The 25,026-nt window shown below is 39.4% G+C and overlaps 1 protein-coding gene across 1 annotated transcript in view; it reads right to left on the bottom strand.

Annotated features, from left to right (window-relative positions):
* Nucleotides 1-25,026, bottom strand: part of LOC149316541 (collagen alpha-1(XI) chain) — a 325,693-nt gene that overhangs the window by 193,489 nt on the left and 107,178 nt on the right. The window contains exons 6-12 of the mRNA XM_089515788.1: nt 16,196-16,321; nt 15,741-15,890; nt 15,453-15,560; nt 12,634-12,888; nt 10,009-10,071; nt 6,913-6,954; nt 6,540-6,602 (exon numbers count right to left, since the gene is read on the bottom strand). Coding sequence (XP_089371914.1) covers nt 6,540-6,602; nt 6,913-6,954; nt 10,009-10,071; nt 12,634-12,888; nt 15,453-15,560; nt 15,741-15,890; nt 16,196-16,321 — 807 coding nt within the window. The remainder of the gene's footprint in view (nt 1-6,539; nt 6,603-6,912; nt 6,955-10,008; nt 10,072-12,633; nt 12,889-15,452; nt 15,561-15,740; nt 15,891-16,195; nt 16,322-25,026) is intronic.

Raw genomic sequence — 25,026 nt, forward strand, 5'->3', positions numbered from 1 at the left:
CTTGCTCACCAATTTTCTCATCTAAATTATCTACATGTTCACTTGATTGGATCAGACAGAAGGATCTGATGACTAGCAATGGCAGATAGTCATGGCAGTTTGCAATGGGAAGGGAATGCTGTGGATATAGTATATCTTGATTTCAGTAAGGCCTTTGACAAGGTTTCCCATGACATACTTGCAAACAAGCTTGTAAAATGTGGGCTAGACAATGTAACTGTTAAATGGATCTGTAATTGGTTGACCGGCCGAAGCCAAAGGGTGCTCAACAATGGCTCCTTTTCATCCTGGAGAGAAGTGACCAGTGGGGTCCCACAGGGCTCTGTCCTGGGCCCAGTGCTATTCAACATCTTTATCAATGACCTGGATGACAGAATTGGGAGCATACTTATCAAATTTGCAGATGACACCAAATTAGGGGGAATAGCTAATACCCCAGAGGACAGGATCAAGATTCAAAATGACCTGAATAGACTAGAAAGCTGGGCCAAAGCGAACAAAATGAAATTCAACACAGAGAAATGTAAGGTATTGCACTTAGGGTGGAAAAATAAAATGCACAGATATAGGATGGGTGACACCTGGCTGAATGAAACTACGTGTGAAAGGGATCTAGGAGTCCAAGTAGACCACAAGTTGAACATGAGTCAACAGTGTGATGCGGCAGCTAAAAAGGCCAATGCTATTTTAGGCTGCATCAATAGAAGTATAGTGTCTAGATCAAGAGAAGTAATAGTGCCACTGTATTCTGCTTTGGTCAGGCCCCACCTAGAATATTGTGTCCAGTTCTGGGCGCCACAATTCAAAAAGGACATTGAGAAACTGGAGCGTGTCCAAAGGAGGGCGACTAAAATGGTGAAGGGTCTGGAAACCATGCCCTATGAGGAACGACTTAGGGAGCTGGGGATGTTTAGCCTGGAGAAAAGAAGGTTAAGAGGTGATATGATAGCCCTGTTTAAATATTTGAAAGGATGTCATATTGAGGAGGGAGCAAGCTTGTTTTCTGCTGCTCCAGAGAACAGGACCCGGAACAATGGATGCAAGCTACAGGAAAAGAGATTCCACCTGAACATTAGGAGGAACTTCCTGACAGTAAGGGCTGTTCGGCAGTGGAATGCACTCCCTCGGAGGGTGATAGAGTCTCCTTCCTTGGAGGTCTTTAAACAGAGGCTGGATGGCCATCTGTCGGGGATGCTTTGATTTGGATTTCCTGCATGGCAGGGGGTTGGACTGGATGGCCCTAGTGGTCTCTTCCAACTCTACGATTCTATGATTCTATGATCCTACACAGACTGAGGCTGTTGCCAAACTGCAGAATTAATGCAATTTGACACCATTTTAACTGTTATGGCTCCACCCTATGGAATCCTAGGATTTGTATTTGTTGTGGCACCAGAGCTCTTTGACAGAAAAGGCTAAACAACTCACAAAAGTACAAATCTCAGAATTCCATAGTGTTAGTCATTGTAGTTGAAGTAGAGTCAAACTACATTAATTCTGCAGTGTAGATGCAGCCTTATTCAGAAAATGACTGTGGCGGGATACAAACCGCCGCTTTGCAGTGTTCTCCTGCCGGCGCCATTTGCTCCGCGCAGGAGCTGCAGCAGCCAAACTGCGCGGCTCCCGCGCGGAGCAAAAAAGAAGCTCCATTTCGGAGCTTCTTTTTGCGGCGCCTCTTTGACGTCGCGAGGCGCCGCTGGCGCATTCGCGACGTCATAGGCGCCGCGACACATCTGGACGCTATGCATCCAGTACGTAAAGATGGCGGTGCCCATGTGGAAGGGGCGCCGCCATATTGTACGTATTGTATACGTACTAGGGTTAGGGGGGTGCGGAAGCACCGCCCCTTCCTAACCCTAGTACGTATACAATATGTACTATATGGCGGTATGTATCCCGCCTGTGAACAATAGTCATACACAGTGATTTGGAACTGAGACAAGGAGACAAGAAATTGATTGAAGGGAAGGTTTTCATCTTGTCTTTTCCCTTGGAATTCCCCCCCCCCCCCCTTATCTTTCTCCTAAAAGTCAGGGGAACTACATAAATATGGTGGGCTGAACTGTGACTATTGTTGAGGAAGAGGGGATTTCTCAAAATCAGGCCACACCTAACACATTCTTGGGCAGTTCTTTAGTCTTCCTTTTGTATCCCATTGTCCATTGTTTAGGACAGGCTGCTGATCTTTCAATGGGGCTTTATAGGGGGTACACATGTTTACGGAGAGAGGAGAAGGTGTAGAATTTTATTTCCCTCAACTTCTTGCTCGCTTACATATGTGCACCATTTCTGATGTGTATTTTTGATGTGTATCTCTTTGTGCACACCATTTGTGATTTTCATCATGGTGTGCAGTTCAGCAACAATGCCCACTGAAACAGCAGCAACTATGAAATATATTCTCTGTGCTTCCAGACACAAATATTTCAGTGAACTGTCATTAGGTAATGCCAAGAGGAATTCATTTTTACATCAGTCATACTACAGAATCTTCTCAGCATGAATACAGCTAGATCTCTTTAATTATATTAATTGCAAAAAAGGCCTTGTGACAAGACACATACACTTTAATTCACAGCACTGTTAGACAAATGGATATACAGATGGTTTCTGAGTTATATGTTTCGCCAGATATCTGTCTGTTAGTCTGCAAACACTAAATGGCATTTAAAGTTAAGACACAAAAGGCTTAATATTACACTCATTCCCTTCTCCTATGACAAAGCAGATTTAGGAGGGATTATTTTGGTAACTAGATAAATTGTTAAGCAGTCTTCTTCCATCTCAACTCAGTTCTCTAAATCGCTTCACCTTGAATCCCATTCTGCTGTCTTATGTTTTTGTTACATTAGTATATGTGTAACATGCGGTTCTACCACAATTTGTCTTTTGATCACATGGTATCAACATAATCTAATCCGCAGAGATTAAGTGAAGAAGAAAAAAGTGCAACTCAACTTTGTTTAAGAATTAAATATGTATATCATGTTATATTTGAATGCCTAAAGGTAGGTCTGCAAAATATTTTTTTTTTAACATTACATGGCAGCTCTGGTTATAATGTGATAACACTTTTAAACATTCAGATGTAACAACTTGAGAATGTTTTACTCCATTACCTTTTTGAAATAATCTAATACTACTTGCACCAGGAAAACAGATATTCCAAGGTTTATATTTAGCATGGTTTATTGTTGTATGCCTTTAAGTTGTTTACAACTTATAGCAACCCTAAGGTGAACCTATCATGGGGTTTTCTAGGCAAGATTTGTTCAGGGAGGGCCTGCCTTTGCCATCCTCTGAGGCTAAGAGAATGGTTTCCATCGCTGAGTTGGGATTCAGATCCTAGATTGAGTGGGGTTTCAGACCAAAGGTCAAATCACTACACAATGCTGGCTTTCATTATCTCATGGAGACAGATCTATTTTTATTAATGCAGACCTATATGTAACTATTGGTCTTAATACCTCAGTGACACTTACATGTTCAAAGACAGAATATCTCAGTTTCCTAAAACAACAGACTGCTTTCACTTTCATGCTCCACCAGTAAAGTTCCATATATTTATTGGTTATTTAAAGACGTGTGTGTGTGTGTGTGTGTGTGTGTGTGTGTGTGTGTCACTTTTCCAGCTGGGTTTCCTAGAAACACCTAGCCAACGACTACTGAAGACAAAACATAGGTTGGGCAAAATTCATCTCTGGGCTGCAAGCACCCCAAAGCTGTTTTGTGGCTCTTGTCATCTCTAGACTATGAACTGCTACTCCTGCTCCCAGAAGCCTCCAGAAGAGTGATAATTTATCTTTCAAATAAGTTGCAGCAGCCCCTTCCTCCAACAAACTGCTTAACATCAATAAATATCCATATACTTCTGGACACATCTAGGGTTTTTTGTGTTGTTGTTGTTGTTGGTGGTGGTGTGTGTGTGTGTGTCTATTATGTTATTGCCGACCATGCTACCTCTGACAAAATGCTCAACACATAGATGTTTGTTATGTTTAAAGAATCAGGTCTTAAACTGGAGCTAGAATAAGTGTGCCCCATGGGATACATGGTCAACCCCCCCTCCCTTTATTTTTGTTGCCACTGAAGCACTCTCCCTGACTCCACAAAGCTACCCCCACCACACTGTAAATTTCTGAGAAGATTTTCAGTGGATTTTTGTTCACACCAAAATAGCCTTAAATGTTCCCAAATTATTTGTAAATGCAGAAGTACCTTCTCCATCCCAAGAACAGCCCCAGCCCTGATGCTGAAAAATGCCAAAAAACCAGGTGAAAAGAGCTGATGTGATCAGAAGTGTGGATGTCTCCTAGGAAATCAGAGGATGAAAACTATCCCCTTCTTTGTGAACAGTTGCCAACCTCTTTCTTACATTCTTATGTGTGAAGTACAGTATCAGCTAAGGTAGAAGAATCAAATATTTCAGGAACTAGGCTCATGTATATATGCAGAATCAGAACATAGTGCACTTTAAGTATTGGAGATGGAACTATGCTATCCATAGAAGATGATGGCTTCCTGTTGTAATTAGTCAGTGAACAAGAACCAAGGTGACTGCACTGCAGAGAAAATGACCAAAGAAATGGCATGGGGGAACATGGTTGGAAGAAACTCATCAAATCATGCCTTTAAGTTACTAATGAAATTAAAAGTCAAGGAATCAAGAAGTGTATTTTGATCGGCCTTCCTCTTCCCTAAACTAATGGGATGATAGAAAGGAAGCTGTGTTAAGTCGAAGGCTTTCACGGCCAGCATCCATAGTTTTTGTGAGTTTTTCAGGCTGTGCTCTAGGAGAGTTTATTCCTGACGGTTCATTAGCAGCTGTGGCTGGCATCTTCAGAAAATCCTGGCATGGAAGAGAGTGGTGTGTGTCTGTCTATACACACACACACACACACACACACACACACACACACACACACACCATCCTTGCCATGCCAGGATTCTCTGAAGATGGCAGCCACAGCTGCTGGAAAAACATCAGGAATAAACTCTTTTAGAACATGGCCTCATAGCCTCCAAAACCCACAAAAAACTATAATAGGGAAGCTGTCACATCTCATCAAGAAGTAGATGTCCCTTCAGTACAACCACATATATTCTCTCCTAGGGGAGATATGAAAAGTGTCCCTTTAAACGTGATGGAAAGCAAGTCAAACAGAAAGAGCAAGGCAGTTTCATTTCTGGTTCACCCACTCTTAATCACATCAAAAGCAGTTTAATAATTAATTTAATAATTTGTTTTTATTTTTTTTATATATACCGCTATTCCAAAGATCATAGCGGTGAACAGCAAGTAAGCTAATTAGCAAGTAAGCTAATTTGCCCCCAACAGTCTGGGTACTCATTTTAGCGACCTCCTCGGAAGGATGCAAGCCTGAGTCGAGCTTGGGCCCTTTTGCTGGTCTTGAACTCGCAACCTTGTGGTTTCGAGTGAATGGCTGCAGTACAGGCATTTCCCCACTGCACCACCAGGGCTCCATATTTAAGATTAATTATGGAGAATTTAGGAATAAGCACCCATACCTAATTCCTATTTACTAAAAATCCAAGACATTCACATTAAGAATAGTGTTTTCATTTATTTTTAGGCCTCTAAGCCCTAAAGCATTGATATTTTGGTGCTTTCCATTATACTTAGACATCTTGGGCGTAATCTGCATTGCAGAAACAATTCAATTTGAGATCACTTTAAATGCCATGGCTCAATACAATGGAATGCTGGGATCTGTGTACTTTTATGTCAAAGAGTTCTGATGCCACAACAAACTACAAATCCCAAGACATTGAGCTATGATAGTTAAAGCAATGTCAAACTGCACTATTTTGCATTGCAGATTAGACCATGGACACAATCTACTATGTATAATACTGAGGACATTTTTAGAATGTGGAGGCATTGAGAGTGCTTTCTGTCATTCCCATTATCTCTGATAAATTTATTAGGTTATACACAGAGAAGAGGAATAGCAGACAGAGCTTTGTCTGTAGTCTAGTTTCAGTGTGTTGTTCAGCTTTAATGTTCCAGCTGAAATTGGGGCAGAGTAAACCTAATATTGTAGCCTATTGACTAGCCTTTGCTCAACTCCATTATTCTAGAATGCCAGAATAGAGTTTTAAGAGCTCCAAGCCTTATCTGATATTCTTCCTACCTGAACTCTTGAATCCAATGTCAGAATGAGGGGTTATTTGTTTGTTATATTTATACTCCACTGTACCTCCAGTGCATTCAAATCAGTATACATGGTTCTCTGAGGTAGGACAGCCTGGCCAAAGTAACCCAGTGAGAATATGTCTTAGCCTATATAACCTAGATCTCTCAATCCATAAACAAACTATTTAACTACAGTCTGCACCTCATATAGTGAAGCCAGCTATTATGGTGTGATTGCTGTTTTTCAGGCATCAAGAGGGATGGGCTTACTTCACTTGTCAACACACCGGATGGGATGTTTGCTTCATAAACCAGACATTATGCTTCCAGCCACCCAACCTGGCACACTTCCCATACTCATTTATAAACCACACTGACTTACCCTCTCACCAGGGTCACCGGGAGGACCAGTGGGACCTTGTGTACCTGAAGGACCCATAAGACCCTATAAAGAAAAAAGAACACAATTAATAAATTATGCAGAATAACTTTCTAGAGTAGTGTCGGAAAGCAGGAGCAGGCAAAAGGTTTTCTATCTAAGCCAGAATTTGTTTTGTCAAAAGAAACAAAAATACACAACTATGTAAGAAGCACATTTTCCCAATCAGTTATCATTGAAAAGCCATACTATTCATGCTATCTCTGAATAGATAAGTATCTGCTTTGATTGTATCAGGTTATTATGTAAACAATTAATTTTACCATCCAATGCAAAATTTGGAACACAAATGACATATAAAAGATTATATACTTACCGGAGGTCCTGGAGGTCCTGGAGGTCCTTCAATAAGCATCCCCTATGGAGAAACATGCACACACACATACAGAGAGTATTAGTTTGAGACATGTTTGAAAGCAAAGAACATACCACAATTAGCAGAATATTTGCCTTTCTGCTTTCCTTTTCTTTACAAATACTGTACTTTCATTTCTGATATTTGCTGCTTATTTCTGCAGCTGTGACAGAGACTACAGTTCTGCTTCACCGGCTACAACTTGTATTTCATAGCATATATCATGAAAATATCAAATATATGCTTTCTAAGAACTATTCTTCAAAAAAGTACTTTCACTACAATTGTAACTGGGAAGAAGTATTTAATGAAAAGACCCTGTTCCAGTGTTAAGAATTTGTGTTGCTATTGCTTTGGCACCATTCCTTCCTTCTTAGTTAGACCTTATGTCTCCTCTTAGAGAAATCTGATCCTATAAATAACATAATTACCCAGGCACCCTACTGGCTAAGTGTCACCAAGAAAAAATAACACAGAGTAACAGCAGTACTTTCTGGACAGATCATACACTGATCTAGTCAGTTGGGGAGCACATGGTGAATTTAAGGTATCATGAAGTCTACGTAGTGCTTCCAAAATACCCTATAATTGCCTTTCAGTTAATAATAAAAAAAAAAGCAAGGATACCTTACACGACACATTGAAATCTTCATGAAAATTCCCCCATTTTCATTCCACTCTAGTTTAAATCCCACATGCTTGGAAAAAACACTCTAGCATGAGAATCATGCTATTATTCTTAAAATATCCTCCCCCTACCTTGGTGCCCTTCAGAAGGTTTGGCCTACAAACACCATAACATTGGCTATTGGGCAAAAATCCAACAAGTTTGGCATTTTGACCAATAGACTATGTGTTTTAGATCCACACATGACTAATTCCATTCAGAAGGCTTACTGAATTAGAAGTGGGTTTATTATGAAACTGGAAAACAATAAACATTTGTTAGGTTTCACAGGATCTGAGTATTCATATGGTCTTAGTAGCACAGGACTGGACTGCAGGTCTGAGTGACTTAATTAGGTTGCAGATTATCCAGGCATGAAAGGAACTCAGTGATGCTACTTTAATAGCACACCTCTGTTTCAGAGAAAGATATAATCAAAGATGTGTTTCTTGCAAGACACATATTCCAAAAACTTTCACTGGGACCATCTATTTGGGTTATAAAAATCTGTCTAGCACGAACCCAAAACTAGACATTGGTTGCTTCAGTAGTATTTTGTGTGGCTTCCAAAGCTCCCTAATGTTCATATTCCTGTTGGTTTAGGATGGCAATGTTTGCATTACCTTCCTCACACTTCAAGAGAGAGATTTTGGCTATGACACAATATAGGGAGTACAGTAGCTAGGAGAGCCAGACATTCTATAGGAGACTTTTGTGCAAATGTCTTTCCTGATTATTGACAGTGTGTTTCATCTTTGGCTTGTGACTCAAGTGCTGTTTCAGTCCATGCACAATCTATGGCAATATCTGCTGCTGTCTTAATTCTAAAGGACATAAGCTGGTGGGATGGGGCAGGAGAAATCCTAACTAGTAATGGAAGGAAGCCAAGGTTCAAAATTGAAACGAGTGTGGAGCAGAGCTGTTATGAGCCAAGGTTTGCCCAGCACCAGCATTTCCCTAGTCTGTTCTCCCCATCTCCATTTTCCCAAAGCTGACTGTTTCAAAGGTAGAGAGGTAAGTGGTTGACTTGGGAAGGACTGTAATAGCACTGAAAGCCTCATCTTTAAGGCCTGGACACAGGATTGGAATGCTCACTAACACCAAGCTGTATGGGGAATATAGCCCACAGAACATCTTGTGAATCCACTGAGTTGAGAAGCAGACACAACTATACTGTCCATGTTTTTCATCAGCAATGGAGAATCATGAGCATACATAGATAAAGCCATAAAAGCAAAGCCATAATGGAAGATCCAATCCTTAAATATAAAATGAATGTCTCTAAAGTTGCTGTTGCTGGCCATATTCTGGAAAGAAGGGAGCTATGGAGAAGGCTGATCAAAAATTCACTTTAACCCTCATTCCAAGTTTGAATGCTCAAGAAAGGAAAAGCTGAGAGTCCTAAAAATGGAATAAATTCCAACTCAAGATTATGGCAGATGAAATTATTATAACTAAACTCATATTTAGGCATTCTCATGTATACCTCAACAGACTGCAGCTTTGACCTTTCCTCCTCACTTATTCTGTTATAGAGATGGCCTCACCCCACTATGGTACAAATATATAAGACTATTATCTTTTATCACATAGATAAGACTATATGGTATCCCACATATCTTCTCACATTGTATATTACTGTATCTCTGTACTAACCCACACAAGATGTTAGAGGAAATTCTGATTTTTTTTTAAAAAAACCTCCCTAATATATTTTGATTTGTTTCATGTATTTTGACCCTTTAATGTCTTGTTCTGCAGGTGAATGTGGTGTCTTAGAGACGCTTAAATAAATTGAATGCAACAAACAATTTAGCAATAGAATTTAAGGAAACAAGCTGAAATATATGCTCATTTATCTTGGACTGCAAGTACAGAAAGGGATTTCCTTCCAAGTAGATATAGTCTATAAATCTGTGAGACTATGTACAACTAACTAGGAGTAAAGACCACTGAAATCATTGTATCTCCTTTTTGAGACAGATACAGTCTGTTGCTTTATCATCAGAATTCAGACTGATGTTTATACATCAGATCAGTGCCCCATCTAGCTCAGTACTGTCTATACTGATCGGCAACAGCTCTTTTCAGTTAGTGACAATCTTTCTTGCATTATTTAGAGATGCTGAGGAATGAACTTGGGACTTTCAACATGAAAAATATGTGCCCTATTATTGGGCCACAGCTCTTCCCCCAATGTACTGGGTGTGCTCTGACTCAAAACTAGCAGATCTTATAGGCCAGCACAATTTAAAAGGTCTCCGTGCTCCCCAGAATCTCCACGTTCACACACTGAAGGCATCCTTTGCTCCTTCTTTTATCAAGAGATGAAGATGAAGGTGAGAATCATCCCTTGGCACTTTGTAAGAATTAGCTTCCCAAATACTCACAGGTTCGATCACTGCAGCTTCTCCCTTCTGTCCTTTTTCTCCATAAGCACCATGGCCATTCACCTGCCAAACCAGAGAGGCAAACATATTGGAATGAATGACATAGAATCAGAGATCTGCAGAGTTGGAAGTACAATCCCCTGTTAGTGCTGGCATCCATGTCAATGTTAAAGACCTCATTTTGGAGAAGGGTAGGGATGTGTCATGTTATCCTAAGATTGTCAGAATTCATTGATCTTTAATTGGAGGTAGAAAGCCATGAAAATGCTTTGTGGCACTTTCTAAACATGACCCTGTATAGCTGGATCACTCATATTATAAAAGACCCTGAAAGTGCTTAGTTCTGACCAAAGAAACATTCTCTGGATATTTCCAGCATCCTAGGCTGGTTCTGCAAGGGTCAGAATACTTCAGGAACAGCCCAGAGTATTCTGGCACCTGAGATGCCTCAATGTCCTCTCCTTACTTGAGTGCTCTGTTGCAACGCAGGGTGGCTGTTTACATCATGTCCTACTGTGCCACCTGGTGCTGCATCTTCTGACTTCAGAATGGCGATGCACACTGGTGGCAGCACTGCCAGGAGGCACAGAAGGACACATTGTAAACAGATGCCTGGTGTCACAATAGAGGATCTCAACAAGTGAGTTATGTTGGGGGGCAGAGGTATACTGTGAGTTCAGTGCTGAACTGGCTGGACATCATCCAGACAGTTCTTACCAGAACTAGGGATTGGGTTCTATGTCATCAGGACTATTCGCCATGGGAATGGCGGGGGGGAATGTTCTATTTGGCCCATGTGGATAGGGCCATGGCTTCATAAAAAGGGACTGACAGTGATGGGGGAGAATTTTATCTCAATATGTTTCTGATAAAAAGTGTAACAAAATATCTACATGTCTCATCTAGGAGGGAAAGACTGTTAATTTTTTTTAAAAAGTGGGAGAAACAGTAGCTGACAGAAATATCTATCCATGGCCAGGGATGGAAGTGCCTGACTGTTAAAAGTCTGGCTTTGAATCCTGATGTGTTCAGCCATGTTTGTAGTGATGAATTAAGGTTACTCTCTTTTTCTAATATGCTCCTCACCTTTAACACAGAAATAAGTGACAGGGAGTTTCAAATGGCTCTCTTCATGCTGGGAATACATACCTGCCTGGATAAGGTTGGTGCAGATAAGAAAAAATTCCATTTAAGTTATTTTTCAAAGCATTTAACCTTTCCTCTGTGGTAAATTTATTCATATATGGGATAGAAAGAAGGTGATGTTTAAAAAATTTAAACATGGGAGAAAATAAAACGGAGAGGTTTTCTCATCACTGCTGGAAATAGTTCTCAGCAAGAGTCAAAATTGATTTTAAATTTACCAAATGAAGTTTGGATTGTCACCATCTATCGTCAAGTATAGACAGCCAATGACTTCTAAGAGCCAAAAGTGGTATGAAGGAAGTCTCACTTCCCATTGGAATTTCTTTTGTTGCCTCTATACAAACAGGTTATACGGGTTTTGAAACAAGGGCCCGAAACAGACAGGTCAAAAGAAGCAGCTTCTGGCCACTCTGGAGGTGTGGCATTTAGATGATGTGCACATGCCTAAAGCAGCTGGAAGCTACTCCAATACCACACTAATGCGGCAAGAGCCACCCCAAAAAGGAGCAGATTAATTCTGTTCCTGCTGGCAGTCTCTTTGAGACTGCTGCAGCAGCCTGCTTTAGAAGCAAGCCATGCGGTCACCACGGTCCCAGTGCGATTGGAGCTGGAGAGGCCAGAAGCTGCTCTTTCCAGGACATCTGCTTTGGCCCAAGCTTTCAAAATGTATTTTCCACAATTCAGAGTTCAGACAAAAGCAGCAAGCCTACTTTCACTCTAATTTCAGATCCATAGATGGAAGGAGAGAGATAATAAATTTTAATAGTATTGATGGATTTTAAAGCATTAAAAAAAATTTAAAGGCCATATCCCTTTGAAATGGCCTTTATGGATCCCTATAATCCATTCTGACTAAAGAAAACCCTTAACTTGAGAATAGGAAGCTAACTTACTTATTAGGAAGGGAAATAAATAAATACATACATACATACATACATAAATAAAAAATATGATGGTTTGTACAGTCCCCATGGGCTATCATACATGGTTGTTCCCAAAGACTATGTGCACCTAAGCATAAACTCTGGTAAGTCTAGGAGTATGACTCTCAATGCAGATTGTGTGTCTGTTGTTCAAGGATACACCATTTAGGTACAAAAAGGACAATTACTAGAAAAATACCCAATAGGTTGACAAACTGACCACAGAAATTATGCATGGATTAATTGCAATGTGCATTGCTAAAGGTATTGATTGTACCTGTGAGATCATAAATCGTCTAGGGATCAGTAGCTTCAGCTTTTCATCCACATTTAAAAAAAAAATTAAACATTCCCTCCTCCATCTCCTTCCATACACAGTAGTGACAGGTTATGCATTCAAACATTATTCTGACTTTTGCATTCAGAAGTCACAGAAGGCTCTCTACAGCCTTTTGTGGTTTGAATGCATACACCATGACATCAAATGTAGACAAGTATATATGAACTTGTAATAATCCCACCCTTGTAAAGAGTATCTCCAATGTTCACAACTTACACTTGTTTCTGTGACATCAGTCTCTGCTGGAACACCAGGCCCAAACTCCTCATTAGTGGGATTGGTTGGCTTCTCTTCATACTCTTTATATTCATAAAAATCATATTCGCCTAAATCTCCATCTACCACAACTTCAGTTTCACTGTGGTCTATTCCTCGGTTTCCATAATCTGTCTCCTCAGTTTTTTTATTCTCTGAGTTATACTCCTCTCCTGTTACGTATTCTTCAGTAAATACTTCTTCAACAGGAATTTGCTATTCACATAATCAGCAAAGGTTTGGGGAACAGGATGAATATGTGGATTACTGTTAGTAAAGCAAAGCATTCAGAAGATTTGAAAAAAATGGTTGGTGAAATACACAATATTATTACAGCACAGTATCTTTTAATTCTGAAAAACTGGGGAATCAGTGTTTCAGGGGTATTAAAAGATTACAGAATGCATGTACATATATGCATATATTAACACTTTCATAAATGTACTTTTTCTGCATTTCTAATGGCAATCAAACTGTTACAAATAACTTGGAAAACAATTAAGTGCGCCAATACAATGATTTGAGGATTAATATAGGTTTAAATTGCTATCAGATTTTAATTTTGCTGATATATAACAAACACAACTATGTTGTGCCAATTGGAATAGAGAGTAAAGCATGAAAAGGTTTAATTATTCATCAGTGTATCCTGTGTATTTGTAGCACTGAATTTTTTTTCCAAGTCAGGTTTGATCTCTTTAGCAAAGAAAGAGTAGTTTGCATTGGTCTTTCATGTAACTTTCATGAAGGATAAAGATTCCAGAGGTTAAAAAGGTTAAAAACTACCTGTCTTAAGATGTAAATATACACGTGTCTATCTGTGTATAGTTAGATGAAACCAAACATTCAGGTTTTAAACCTCAGCATTTCTAACATTGTTTTTTAAGCTACATACACCTGAGTTACCAATTTTAGAGGGGAAATTTTTGTTGTGACAAAATGAAATACATGTTTTGGAAGGAAAATGGCCTACTGTAAATATGTTTTGAATGGACCTGTGTGAACAATAAATGGAAGCCTTACAAAAACCGTCAGGTGAATGATGTGAAAATATGATGTCAGAGAGAACTCCGCATCATCCAAATGCCAAATGCCATATGATTTCAAAAAAAGGGGCAGCAGTGAGACAAGCTTTTGTTCAAGTTTCAGGATGGCCTCCAGATTTAGTAACACTTAGAATACCGACACTGAAATCAATAGGTATCAGTACTTTGATATCAATGGGAAATTATTCCTATTAAATATATAATCAAATCCTATTGATTTAAACAAGCTTCCACACAAAAAGAAATATACTGTCACTCCACTGGTATAATATGGAATATGTTTGAACTACATCTTTAACAAGAGAACTCCATTTTGTCCATCCCTTACTTAACATGCCTAAGATTATATTTTAATAGTAATAATAATGTGTTCAGGTTTGTGAAAACACTAATTTTAATGCGGTGTTTTTATTACATAGTTGAAATCTGTAATTACAAGAGAGGCTGTAAAATAAATATGCCTTCAGTGTAATGCAAACCCTTTGGAAATCACGGCTTAAAAATTAATTTCAACATGTCAATATTTAAAAAGCAAAACACCCGCATTCATAAATGAACATGAAAATTGTTCAGATTTAAGCAATAGGAAACAGTAGTTTTTAATACACATTTCATGACTGAGAGAAAGATGCATTTGAGATTCCCAAATGCATCTTTCAAATGCAATCTTATTCTGTACAGTAGGGGACTGATCAGAAACATCCCAATTCACTACAAGAGATGAGCACATGAAAGCAGAATTTGTGTATAGATTCCCATAGTGGATTGGGAATCATGTGCAGAGATCAGGTGTGAATGGACACATGTCTGAATGCTCTCTCTAATTATGTTGCACATCCAGATATAACTGATGCATGAATTTTAGTAATCCCCATTCACTTTATGGTATGAATGGGGTGCATGTTACCATTCACATTACAATGTAGCATCCTGCCCATTATCTGGAACAAAGTGTACATTGCTGTACAAGACTATCTACACTGGGGATTTGGGGTTTACAGAGTATATATTTAAAAGCGATACTAGATGGCTAGGCTATGCAGTATCAAATTACATTGCAACAGAGCTGATTGTGACTGTTCTCTGTCTCCAGTCACTATCCAGACACTACATTATGTGACCTTAATTAAGCGAGATCACTGAGACCTTACTCTTTTCCCTGCCAACATTCACTGAAAGTAAACATTATTTACATTCCCTCATCACACAGAAACCACAAACATACACATAATGTAATGAGATATTTGAGCTGCACCTAGCTAATAATAATATTGGATGGAATATCCTAGAATTCACAAAAAAGGGTTTGATTGATTGTTTATTTCTTTTTTGTAGTCTCTTGTTCTTCAAACTGCAGATCTCAGAAATAGGAAACAAAACGGTTTTAACTGCACAGACTTTTAAAAAATAACATAAATTGAGCTCAGTGCATTTACATTGTAGTGCAGTTTGGCACCAATTTAACTGCCATAGCTCCATCCTACAGACACCTAGGGTTTGTAGATTTGTGAAGTACCAACACTCTCTGGCAAAGAAGATTGAAGGCCATTTAAAATTACAAATCCCAAGATTCCAGAGGATGAAGCAGCAACAGCACTTAAAATGGTGTCAAAATATATAATTTCTACAGTGTAGATGTACCCAAAGATTTGGTAATATTGATCATTCTTGTATAAAGACTTTGAAATAACCCTGCCTTTGAAATAACCCTGCCTTTTTTCCATTGCTCATTACCTCATTTGGTCCTGTGGTTTGACTGGGAGATGCAGTCTGGTAGTGTTCAGAGGTTCCATAATCAGTTTCAGCCACACTGTATTCATGATATTCATCAACAATGTTGGCCTGATTGAAAAGAGAAAGCATGAGGTTACCCACAGCAGGCAAAGGCAAACATCCAGAAGGAATGTCCATTTAATTGGGTTATTCATGTATCCATCTACTAGGGGTTAGAGCTACTTATTTCTCATCATCAGAGATCTTCCAGGCTTGGTCTAGGAAAGATCTTGATCGTTTTGTGGCTACTTTTACCCCTAGTTTGCCTTTTGCAGCAGCTTGATAGTTTTTCTTCTTCTTGGATGAGTGTGTTTCAGTTTTTTTGAATGTGAACTTTTGGGGGTTGCTCTTTGAGTTAGCGGCCACTGTCCTCTTCTTCTTTGGGGCTTTGTTCTTTTTCTGGAAAAAGTGGTGAAAGATGGAATGGGAAACATAAATAAGTGAAAGGAAATAGCAGCAAGGCATGAAAGGAAGCAGAGTACAGAAGAGCCAAAAATAATAATAAAAAATAGTTAAAATAAAGAAATGTATTGCTGTCCCATCTTCTAGCCTGCCGCTGTGGGATTAAAAAGTGTTTTATGGACAAACAGGAAAGGAGGGAGGACGAAAAACATGGAAAACATGATTAACATAAGACACCACAGGACAAAACTGCATGACAGATGAGAGGGACTTCAGACAACAAGCAGACCACATGCTGTTACCTCAGTCTGGGCTACTGTCTCCTCGTATAGTGGGGGTCCCTCGGTTACAGTGTCAAGGTCTTTATAATCTCTATAATCTGGATCCCCATAGTCATAGTCATACTCGATTAAATCGTCCGTTGTGTACTAAATTGCAAAGGGAAAAATATCAGGCATTGCTGTGTTAGTAGCAGGAAACTATATTAGCAGTCGTGGAAAGCTCTTTCTTAACTTTTACTCACTCATAAGAAAAAGTTAAGAGAATGAAAGCATTCACTATACAGTATTAGTAACATTTCCTTACTTTCTTTTTTCTTTCAAATTTTTATAAACAGAAGTGTAACCAAAAAAAAAAAAAAGGGGCCAGACAAAGTGTCTATTTCACGGGGAGAAGGAAAATTGATATACTTTGAATGAGGGTTGTTTTAAAAAAATACAGCTTGCAATTAGCAGATGTTTTGTTTATTGGTTATTATATTTAACACCTGTTATATGCAACATGCATTAAAATGCTTCATCTATCTTTCCTTAATGTTACCAATTAGCCAACAAGTTTTGTTAATTGAATTTGAAGGCATATTGTAAAAAGAAATCAGTTCTTCCCTCTTTCATTTTATTTTATTGATTCCCCCATTTAACAAGGATCAATAAAATAATGCTAGGCATACAAAACAACAGAACAACGACCTGTGTGCAAAGTTCTACCAATTTATCAACATATCTAATACAGGATACTAGCCACAAAGTGTGCGCTGCAAACATACCAACATGGATCATGGACATGCTAATCTGATCAAACCAGTGCAAAATTTAAATGTGACTAAGGCCATGTCTGCATAGACTAAATATCACATCCTCTGCTCCCAGTGACCTGGTGAGGAGTCCTAATGATGCAGGACCCAATCCCCAGCTCTGGTGCAAACTATTGGAATGGCGTCTAGCAAGGCGAGAACCAAACCTGTCATACCTTAGCATCTTTTTTTAAATTACCTTTTCCTCCTGTTTATCTGGAACCCTCTAGAGCAACAATGGACAGCTGTTTACATGTCCCACTGTACCACTCGCTGCTGTTCCTTGTCCCCTCTGAGGTCAGAATGAGGTGCCAAACCACGTGATTGATGCTCAGTGCCAGTGTTGCCAATTTCCAGGATTTTCCCCGGAAATTGGGGATTTTAAAATTTTTCATTTTGTTTTTGTGTTTGCCAAATTTCCAGGAAGATTCTGGGAAATTCAGCCTTCAGGGAAATTCAACCTTCCCACCCAAAAAGCCCGGCCAAAAATACCTTCCCACCCCAAAATACCCCCCAACATACCTCCCATCCTGGAGGTCCCACCCCCTTTAGCCTTCCCATAGTGCCTTGTGCCCCCCACCCAGAGGTCCTGCCCCCATTCCGGGAAATTTGGGTGGGGGGCATTCCAGGAAGCCAATCAGGGGTTTTCCTTCAAGGGTGATTGGCAACACTGCTCAGTGCCTCGTTTTCAGCCTCTGACAGAATGACTTGTGCTGCTGCCTCTGGAGGGCAGCACAGTGGGATGAACATGCAAACAGCTTCCTGCCATCACTCCAGAGTTCCAGGTAACAGGGGCATGTCAGGACAGCTCTAACACCAGAATACTCCAAGCTGCTCCTGGAGTATACTGGCCTGTGCAAACACCAGCTATGTTTATTTTCCATCCCCAGATAACATTTAAAAATTTGGCCTATGAATTAGTAAAGTGAATTGGGAGAAAAGCACTTCTGAACACATGCAGGAGGTTCTACTTTACATCATTCCACACATAATACCCTCTTCTACTAGCACATCAAGGTAGTACTCCCTCATAGACAAGAGCAGAAAATGGCTGCGAATAGTGGTATGGAATCAAGGAGGGGGATGAACAGTGTTATAGTAGCATAACATCAGGTAAGTCATGTAGGAGAAAAACATAGCAGATGGCTGTTTTGTTTTGTTGTTGTTGTTGTTGTTTTCATGGAAGCTGAATATTTCATGTGGCTAGACTTCCAGGCCAAATCCTAAATCTAATTGTTAATCTCAGCTATTGCAATGGACTCAATAAGTATTGATTTATAATTTAGTTATTAGTCTATAGATCCAATTTAGTTGAGACTAGAAATTATATTTAACCTCCATATATATTTAGCAATATCATGTCATTATGTGGGAAACAGCAATCATCGAATAGATAAAACTGTCAGTTTTGCATTCTACCTGATTATACACACACACACACACCTATCATTTCTTTCTACCATATTTATCAATACATTTGTGACTTTTAGAAAGCTCTTATCAAAAAAAAAAAAAAAAAAAAAGGAACCAAATGAATTTCTCACCCATTTATAAAAATGACTCCAACTGCATACTGTGATTTTTCTAATCATGGAACCAGCTCACCCAATCTTTTATGTCATGAATTAAACTGTTCATGTAAACTGACCTCTCATGCAGATATTTGCATAGACATTTGATCTGGAATTTTGGACTGCAAAAACGTTTACATCAGCTTATGGACACCCACCTCTTTCTATGCACTGCGTAGAATGATTTACAATGTTATGCTGTGATGAATTACTTCCAAGGTTTCTACACCCAATTAAGTCATCCATACTTAGTAATAACTGAAGGTAATGCAAAAGCTGTCAGTCAGTGATAATGAACTGAAAATTCAAGGATATAACACAGGTGTATGAAACATGTAACCCAAAAGACCACAGCCTTATTTTGCACGAACCTTATTCCATTTAAAAAATTCTATTGATTTTTGACTCCAGCTACACTAATGTTTAATTCTGCCATTGTTACTTTTGGAATGTGGACTTCAACACTTTCTCCACTCCTGCAAAATTCCCTGTTAGTTCTGAAACCATGACATGAACTTATGGGTAATAGAATTTCCACATAAGAGAATTCATGGCCCAATAGTTACTTTTATTAACCAGAGTAAACCCACTGAATAAAGTTACATATTTGAACTACAGTTCCCAAGTAGGATTCTGGGAGTTGTAATCCAAAAATATAATGTTTCCCCAGCTCTGCTTAAACATATTGCTTTAGCATTTCTTGCTTTTTTAAAAATTGGATGCAATAACTGTATGCAAACATTCTCACTTAAAAACAAGGAAACAAAAAATAACCCCTAACCTTTCAATAATAATAAATCTTGCATTGATCAACATATTGTTATTAAAAGAAAATACTGCCCCCCCCCTTTTTTTACTAAACCTTATTATAAAACTTTTTATTTAATAATTAAATACAATGTAAGAAAAGATTTATGTGTGGTAAATTATTATGAATATTGGCAGAACCTGCCACATTAAAAAAAACATAACAAAGTGGTATTCAGTTTTATTGTGAACCTTATTAAGTATCAACTTGTTTTTATTAACATCCTGTGGTGAACATCTTTTCAACCCTATGAAAAGAGAAACAAACTGTAATAAAAGACCAATTATCTAGAAAATATTGGCATGCACACACACACACTAAAGGAATGTCACAAGAAAGACAAAAGGGAGGGTTAGGCCCACCATTGGTCTTGTCCATTAATATCTACAGGTTCATCTAATTCTGAGGAGACTTTTAGGGTTCAGATACAGTTCGTGCAAGATAGCAGAGCCTCACTTATTCCTCCCTATCCCTTCTGAATGTAGAATGCACTCTAAATAGAAAACATGCAGTGTCCGCATGCATGAGTGATGGGTCAGCCCACTCTCTTCACTTTCACTGGGAATTATAATTATGATATTCAAATCACCATGTGGACTACATACTGCACCACAGGAAGCCCAAATCCTTATCATAAGATTCCTCTTAGGCACTACTTCTTTCTCCCTTTCTTCCACAAAATGTCCTGTGCACTGCAACCACTATTGGGGTTCATTGCAGAGCCTGCAAAAGTCTGGAGTCTCATAAATCATAGAAGCTACACATTTCAGTAATTTTTAGGTGCTTTAAAATGTATCAACAAGGGAGGATAAAAGCATTGTAGCTCCACCTCTCTCCAATTACACTCCTCTCCTGTACAAGAAGGGCAGATAACCTCTGCTGCCCATGGATACTCTCTATGGGAGATGGAATCCTGCATTTTCTGGGTTTCTACTCACTGTACAACTTTCAAGCATAGAAGAGGCTCTCCACTTCTGACTCATTCACTTCTGCACCTAAGAAGCTGACACAACTGGAGATAGAGGAAGAAGGGATCATAGAATCATAGAATCGTAGAGTTGGAAGAGACCACAAGTGTCATCCAGTCCAACCCCATGCCATGCAGGAAATCCCAATCAAAGCATACCCGACAGATGGCCATCCAGCTTCTGCTTAAAAACCTCCAAAGAAGGAGACTCCACTACACTCCGAGGGAGTGTGTTCCACTGTCGAACAGACCTTCCTGTCAGGCAGTTCCTCCTAATGTTGAGGTGAATCTCTTTTCCTGCAGCTTGCATCCATTGCTCCGGGTCCTGTTCTCTGGAGCTGCAGAAAACAAGCTTACTCCTTCTTCAATATGGCATCCCTTCAAATATTTAAACAGGGATATCGTATCACCTCTTAACCTTCTTTTTTCCAGGCTAAACATTCCCAGCTCCCTAAGTCATTCCTCATAGGACATGATTTCCAGACCCTTCACCATTTTAGTCGGCCTCCTTTGGACACACTCCAGTTTCTCAATGTCCTTTTTGAATTGTGGCACCCAGAACTGGACATAATATTCCAGGTAGGGCCTGACCAAAGTAGAAAAATATTCCTCCTCACATACTGATCACACTCTGAGGAACAGGAACAGAACGGAAGAGAATGGAATGGAGGGATTGTGTTATCACATGGGAGAATGCTACCAATGCTGCTGGGAGTCCCCAATCCATTCTCCACCCATTCCACATCAGCCAATTTTGAAGAACGGTTCAAAATCATCCTTCAAAATTGGCTGCCATGGAATGGTAGGGAACAGATTGGGGACTCAGGGAAGCATCCATGGCATTCTCCCATGCAATAACACACACACACCATTCCATTCCCTTAGATTCTGTTCTTGTTCTCCAAGTGCCATGTGATAAACCTCACACTTCTGCCTAATGGAATCTCTACCTGTGCAGTCCCAGCACACTGTATAAGATACATGTAACAATACAGAATTATATCATGACACTTGTGAAAAGCATAGAAACATGGCTAAGAAAAATGGGCAAGTGAGCAGTACCTGGCATACTACTATCACACAAGAAAGGTTGAGACTCTGCATTTGTAAAATGGTAACGATGACAGTGTCAGTGAAAGTGGTGGCAACTGCTCTGAACACAGCAGCCATCAGAGAGGCCTGGCAAAGATCCATGCAGAATTACCTCCTTTTTATGGGTCTGAGGAGCAGGCCATTAAAACTGCATAGGTCTATTGGCATTGACAAAACTGCCCAAAACTTGTCAAAAGCCATCCAGATGGCAACTAAAACTGCACTAAGTTCAGGAACTAGCAACCTCAAACCAAATCAGAAAGTATCTTTCTCAACTCTTCAGTGGTAAGTATGCAAAGAAGACATGGCAGCATTTCCCTGAAGGTGTTTTTTATTATTATTATAAAAGTGCAACTTCTAGAAATGTTTCTCTTCTCTGTCGCTGCCTCTGTGAAAGCTCTATTGATAGAGAACAAATAGGTTGTGTCTGCAAAGGAATGTAACACCTCAGTGTCTGTCTCCTCTTGCAAGTCAGCCAAGGAGGCTCAATTGCAGGCATTCATGTGCTTCTTTGGGCAAACAAACAAGAAATGAATGAAAATTTGTCACTGACGAAAACTTCATTGAATTTAATACAATCATTTTATGATGGAAGGTGAGGCCGGAAAGCATTTAAATGGTAGATAGATAACACTTCAATGGTTGGATTTGCATATTCTAAATTATCCACAGTTATACAATTTTTCTTCTGGGAGAATCGGACTACTATTGGCCCAGTTTTTTATACATCTGTCTGGTATGTGTGGGAATGGGGGAAAGAGAAAAGCCTAGGCCTCAAGGACTCATTTTTTTAGGGCTTTTTTTAAAAAAAATGCATGGATGGATACAAAGTGAGGCTCCTTAAGACAAGATTTAATTTTTAGAATTAGTCCCTTCCAGTGCTTCTGTAGATGATGTGTCAGGAAGCAAGTCACTAACAATTGTAGCCCGGTATGTAAGAATCAGGTGATAACACTGACTTACATCATGGTGCTTCGCGAACAAAATGAGCCACCAATTCAAACACAACCAGGCAGACAGAAGAAAATGTTCTCAGTAAGAGTGAACATCCTTTTCATGTAAAAGAACTCAGGTTCAACCACTGGCATCCTCAGACAGGGTCAGGGGAAGACCAAGTCTAAAACTCTAGAAAACTGTTGCCAGCCAGTGTAGCTGATTACATTGAGCTACTTGACCCAATGGTTGGACATGCTATAAGGCTATAAGCTATAAGCTTATATGCTATAAGCTGATCAGGGAGTCTGATAAAATGTTAGGCCTTCTCTGTGACCAAAAATGGGTGGAGAAGCACTTAGCGGGCCACACTATATGGCTCATGAGTATGGGAAGGACTCGGTTATTGGAATGTAGCCCGTTCAGTGGGTCATATAATGTACAAACTATTTATGTCATATAGCACTTTGAGCTTCCAGAAACTGCATACAAAACCATATTGTATTGTCCATTAGCCCAGTATGCTCAGAGCAACTCTCCAGGGATACAGCAGCTTCCCATGGTCTCAGGCACAAGTTTTTCCTGTCAGCTGTAGATACCAGGGATTAGAATCTGGAATCCTTTGCATGCAAAACACATACTGTACCACTGGTACTGTACTCAGATTGGCAGTTACTCAGCATTTAAACAGTACTGCATACAAGCTTAATCATATTTCTACTTACAATGATAGGATCTGTCTGACAGCAGAATTAGCGACTGCTATGGACTCTGCCAATCTTGTGGCTAATAAAATTGCTAAGGGCAGGTTAGAAAAAGTTCTTTGGAGACCACAAAACAAACAGAAACATTGACTGAATCAAAAAATCAGTGCCAAGTATGTTAGAAATAAAAAAAACACAGTGAGTAAATTGATATTTATGGCAAGCACTGCCAGAGGCACAGTTTGAATAGCTAGTCATTCATGAATGAGAACCAGCAAAAGGCACATATAAAAAGTAAGGATATTTAGAATGATGCCTTGCATCATACACAATGAACTGGAAAATATTTTAGCTCTTCTAGGAAGTTGCCTTTGACATTTCAACAAAGTGTAAGGTCACTTTTTTAAAAAAGCCAGCTGCATTTGGGTTATTCATTGTATTCACAGGACCGAAATACATGGCCCATGTGAAATGTGGCTGCAACTTTCCTTCTTATGTTATCCTAAATTTTTGGAGAGTCAGTTTGGTAACAGAGCAAGCTTTCAGTAGAGTGGTATAATGTCAAGGCTATCACACTTGAAGAGATGTCCAATGTGGCCCCATGGCCTAATGAAAGATTTGGGAGCACCCTAGATGCTTCCACATTACTAAAACTACAAAAATAATGTGCTTGATCATTTCCTAAGAAGACCATCTCATCTAACAGCAAGATCTAAGCAGAATGAATAAATATGTTTCAAAAGAAATTATGCATAAAACTACCCCACGCCATTTAAAAAAAATTAAAAATAGGTTTAGTCTTTCAAATATGTGTGGCAAGCCCAGGACTCTTTCATACTTCACAATGATAAAGCTATGATTCCACTTTAACTGTCACAGAAATATCCTATGGAATCATGGGATGTATAGTTGAGGGAGGTGTCTTTAGAATGCTCAGCTAGAAAGGTCCTGTGCCTCACCAAACTACAAACTCCAGGATTCCACTAGATACAGCCATAAAGGTTAAAGTGGAATCATAGTGATATAACTGTGGGCCTGAACAGACAGGCCAAAATAAAGCTGCTTCAGGTGATTTTGGAGGTATGCAGTTTAAATGACAAACACATCCTAAGAGGCCAGAAGCTGCGCCAAAACTGTGCTCTAGTCCTTAGGACTGGAGCATGGCTTTGGCGTGGCTTCCAGCCTCTTAGAACGCATGCATCATTTAAACAGCATACCTCCAAAGTGACCCGAAGCAGCTTTATTTTGGCCAGTCTGTTTGGCCCTGTATATTGCAAAAAAGATCCCAGACATCGTTTGAGCTTTTTTCTTGCCAGGACAGCAGTGATTTGGGACCTCCTTTCCCCTTAAATCTTTGAACGTCTAGGACACAATCATTCAAAGGAACACAAGTGTAACAAAAAGGCAAATTCCAAGATCCTTACTGTGGTAAAATCTTGAGTAGGTCAACCAAAAGAAGTGGGACCAAAAAAATCTCTCTGCAAGCTTTCAAAACCCCAGGTTTCTTCATCAGGCAAAGATGTTGGGAACAAGAAAGGCAAGTAGGGAAATAATGATTTTAGATAATATTACCTGTATGTTATATTGGTATATTATGAGACAGTGGGTGTAACTACATTGCAGAAATAGCGCAGTTCGACACCACTTTAACTGCCATAGTTTAATCCAAGAGGACCCTGGGATTTGTAATTTTGTGAGGCACTAGCAGTCTTTGGCAGAGAATGCTAAAGACCATGTAACATCACAAATCCCAGGATTCCATAAGATGGACCTACAGTACTTAAAAGGGTGTCAAATTGCATTATTTGTGCAGCGTAGATTCACCCAAAGAGTCTGCAGAGTATAAAAGGAGGGTACTTGCATTATACCTGAATAAGCTTTTTGGGAAAGAAATAAAATTAAGACAATAAAATGTGGTTCTCCAATTTGAGAATACCAAAACTGAAAACTCAGTTCTGTCTCTGGCCATGTAGATCAATGAAAATG

This window comes from Sceloporus occidentalis, unplaced genomic scaffold (genome assembly GCF_023333645.1).
Source record: "Sceloporus occidentalis isolate IW3139 unplaced genomic scaffold, rSceOcc1.0.p SCAF_3, whole genome shotgun sequence".
NCBI lineage: Eukaryota > Metazoa > Chordata > Lepidosauria > Squamata > Phrynosomatidae > Sceloporus > Sceloporus occidentalis.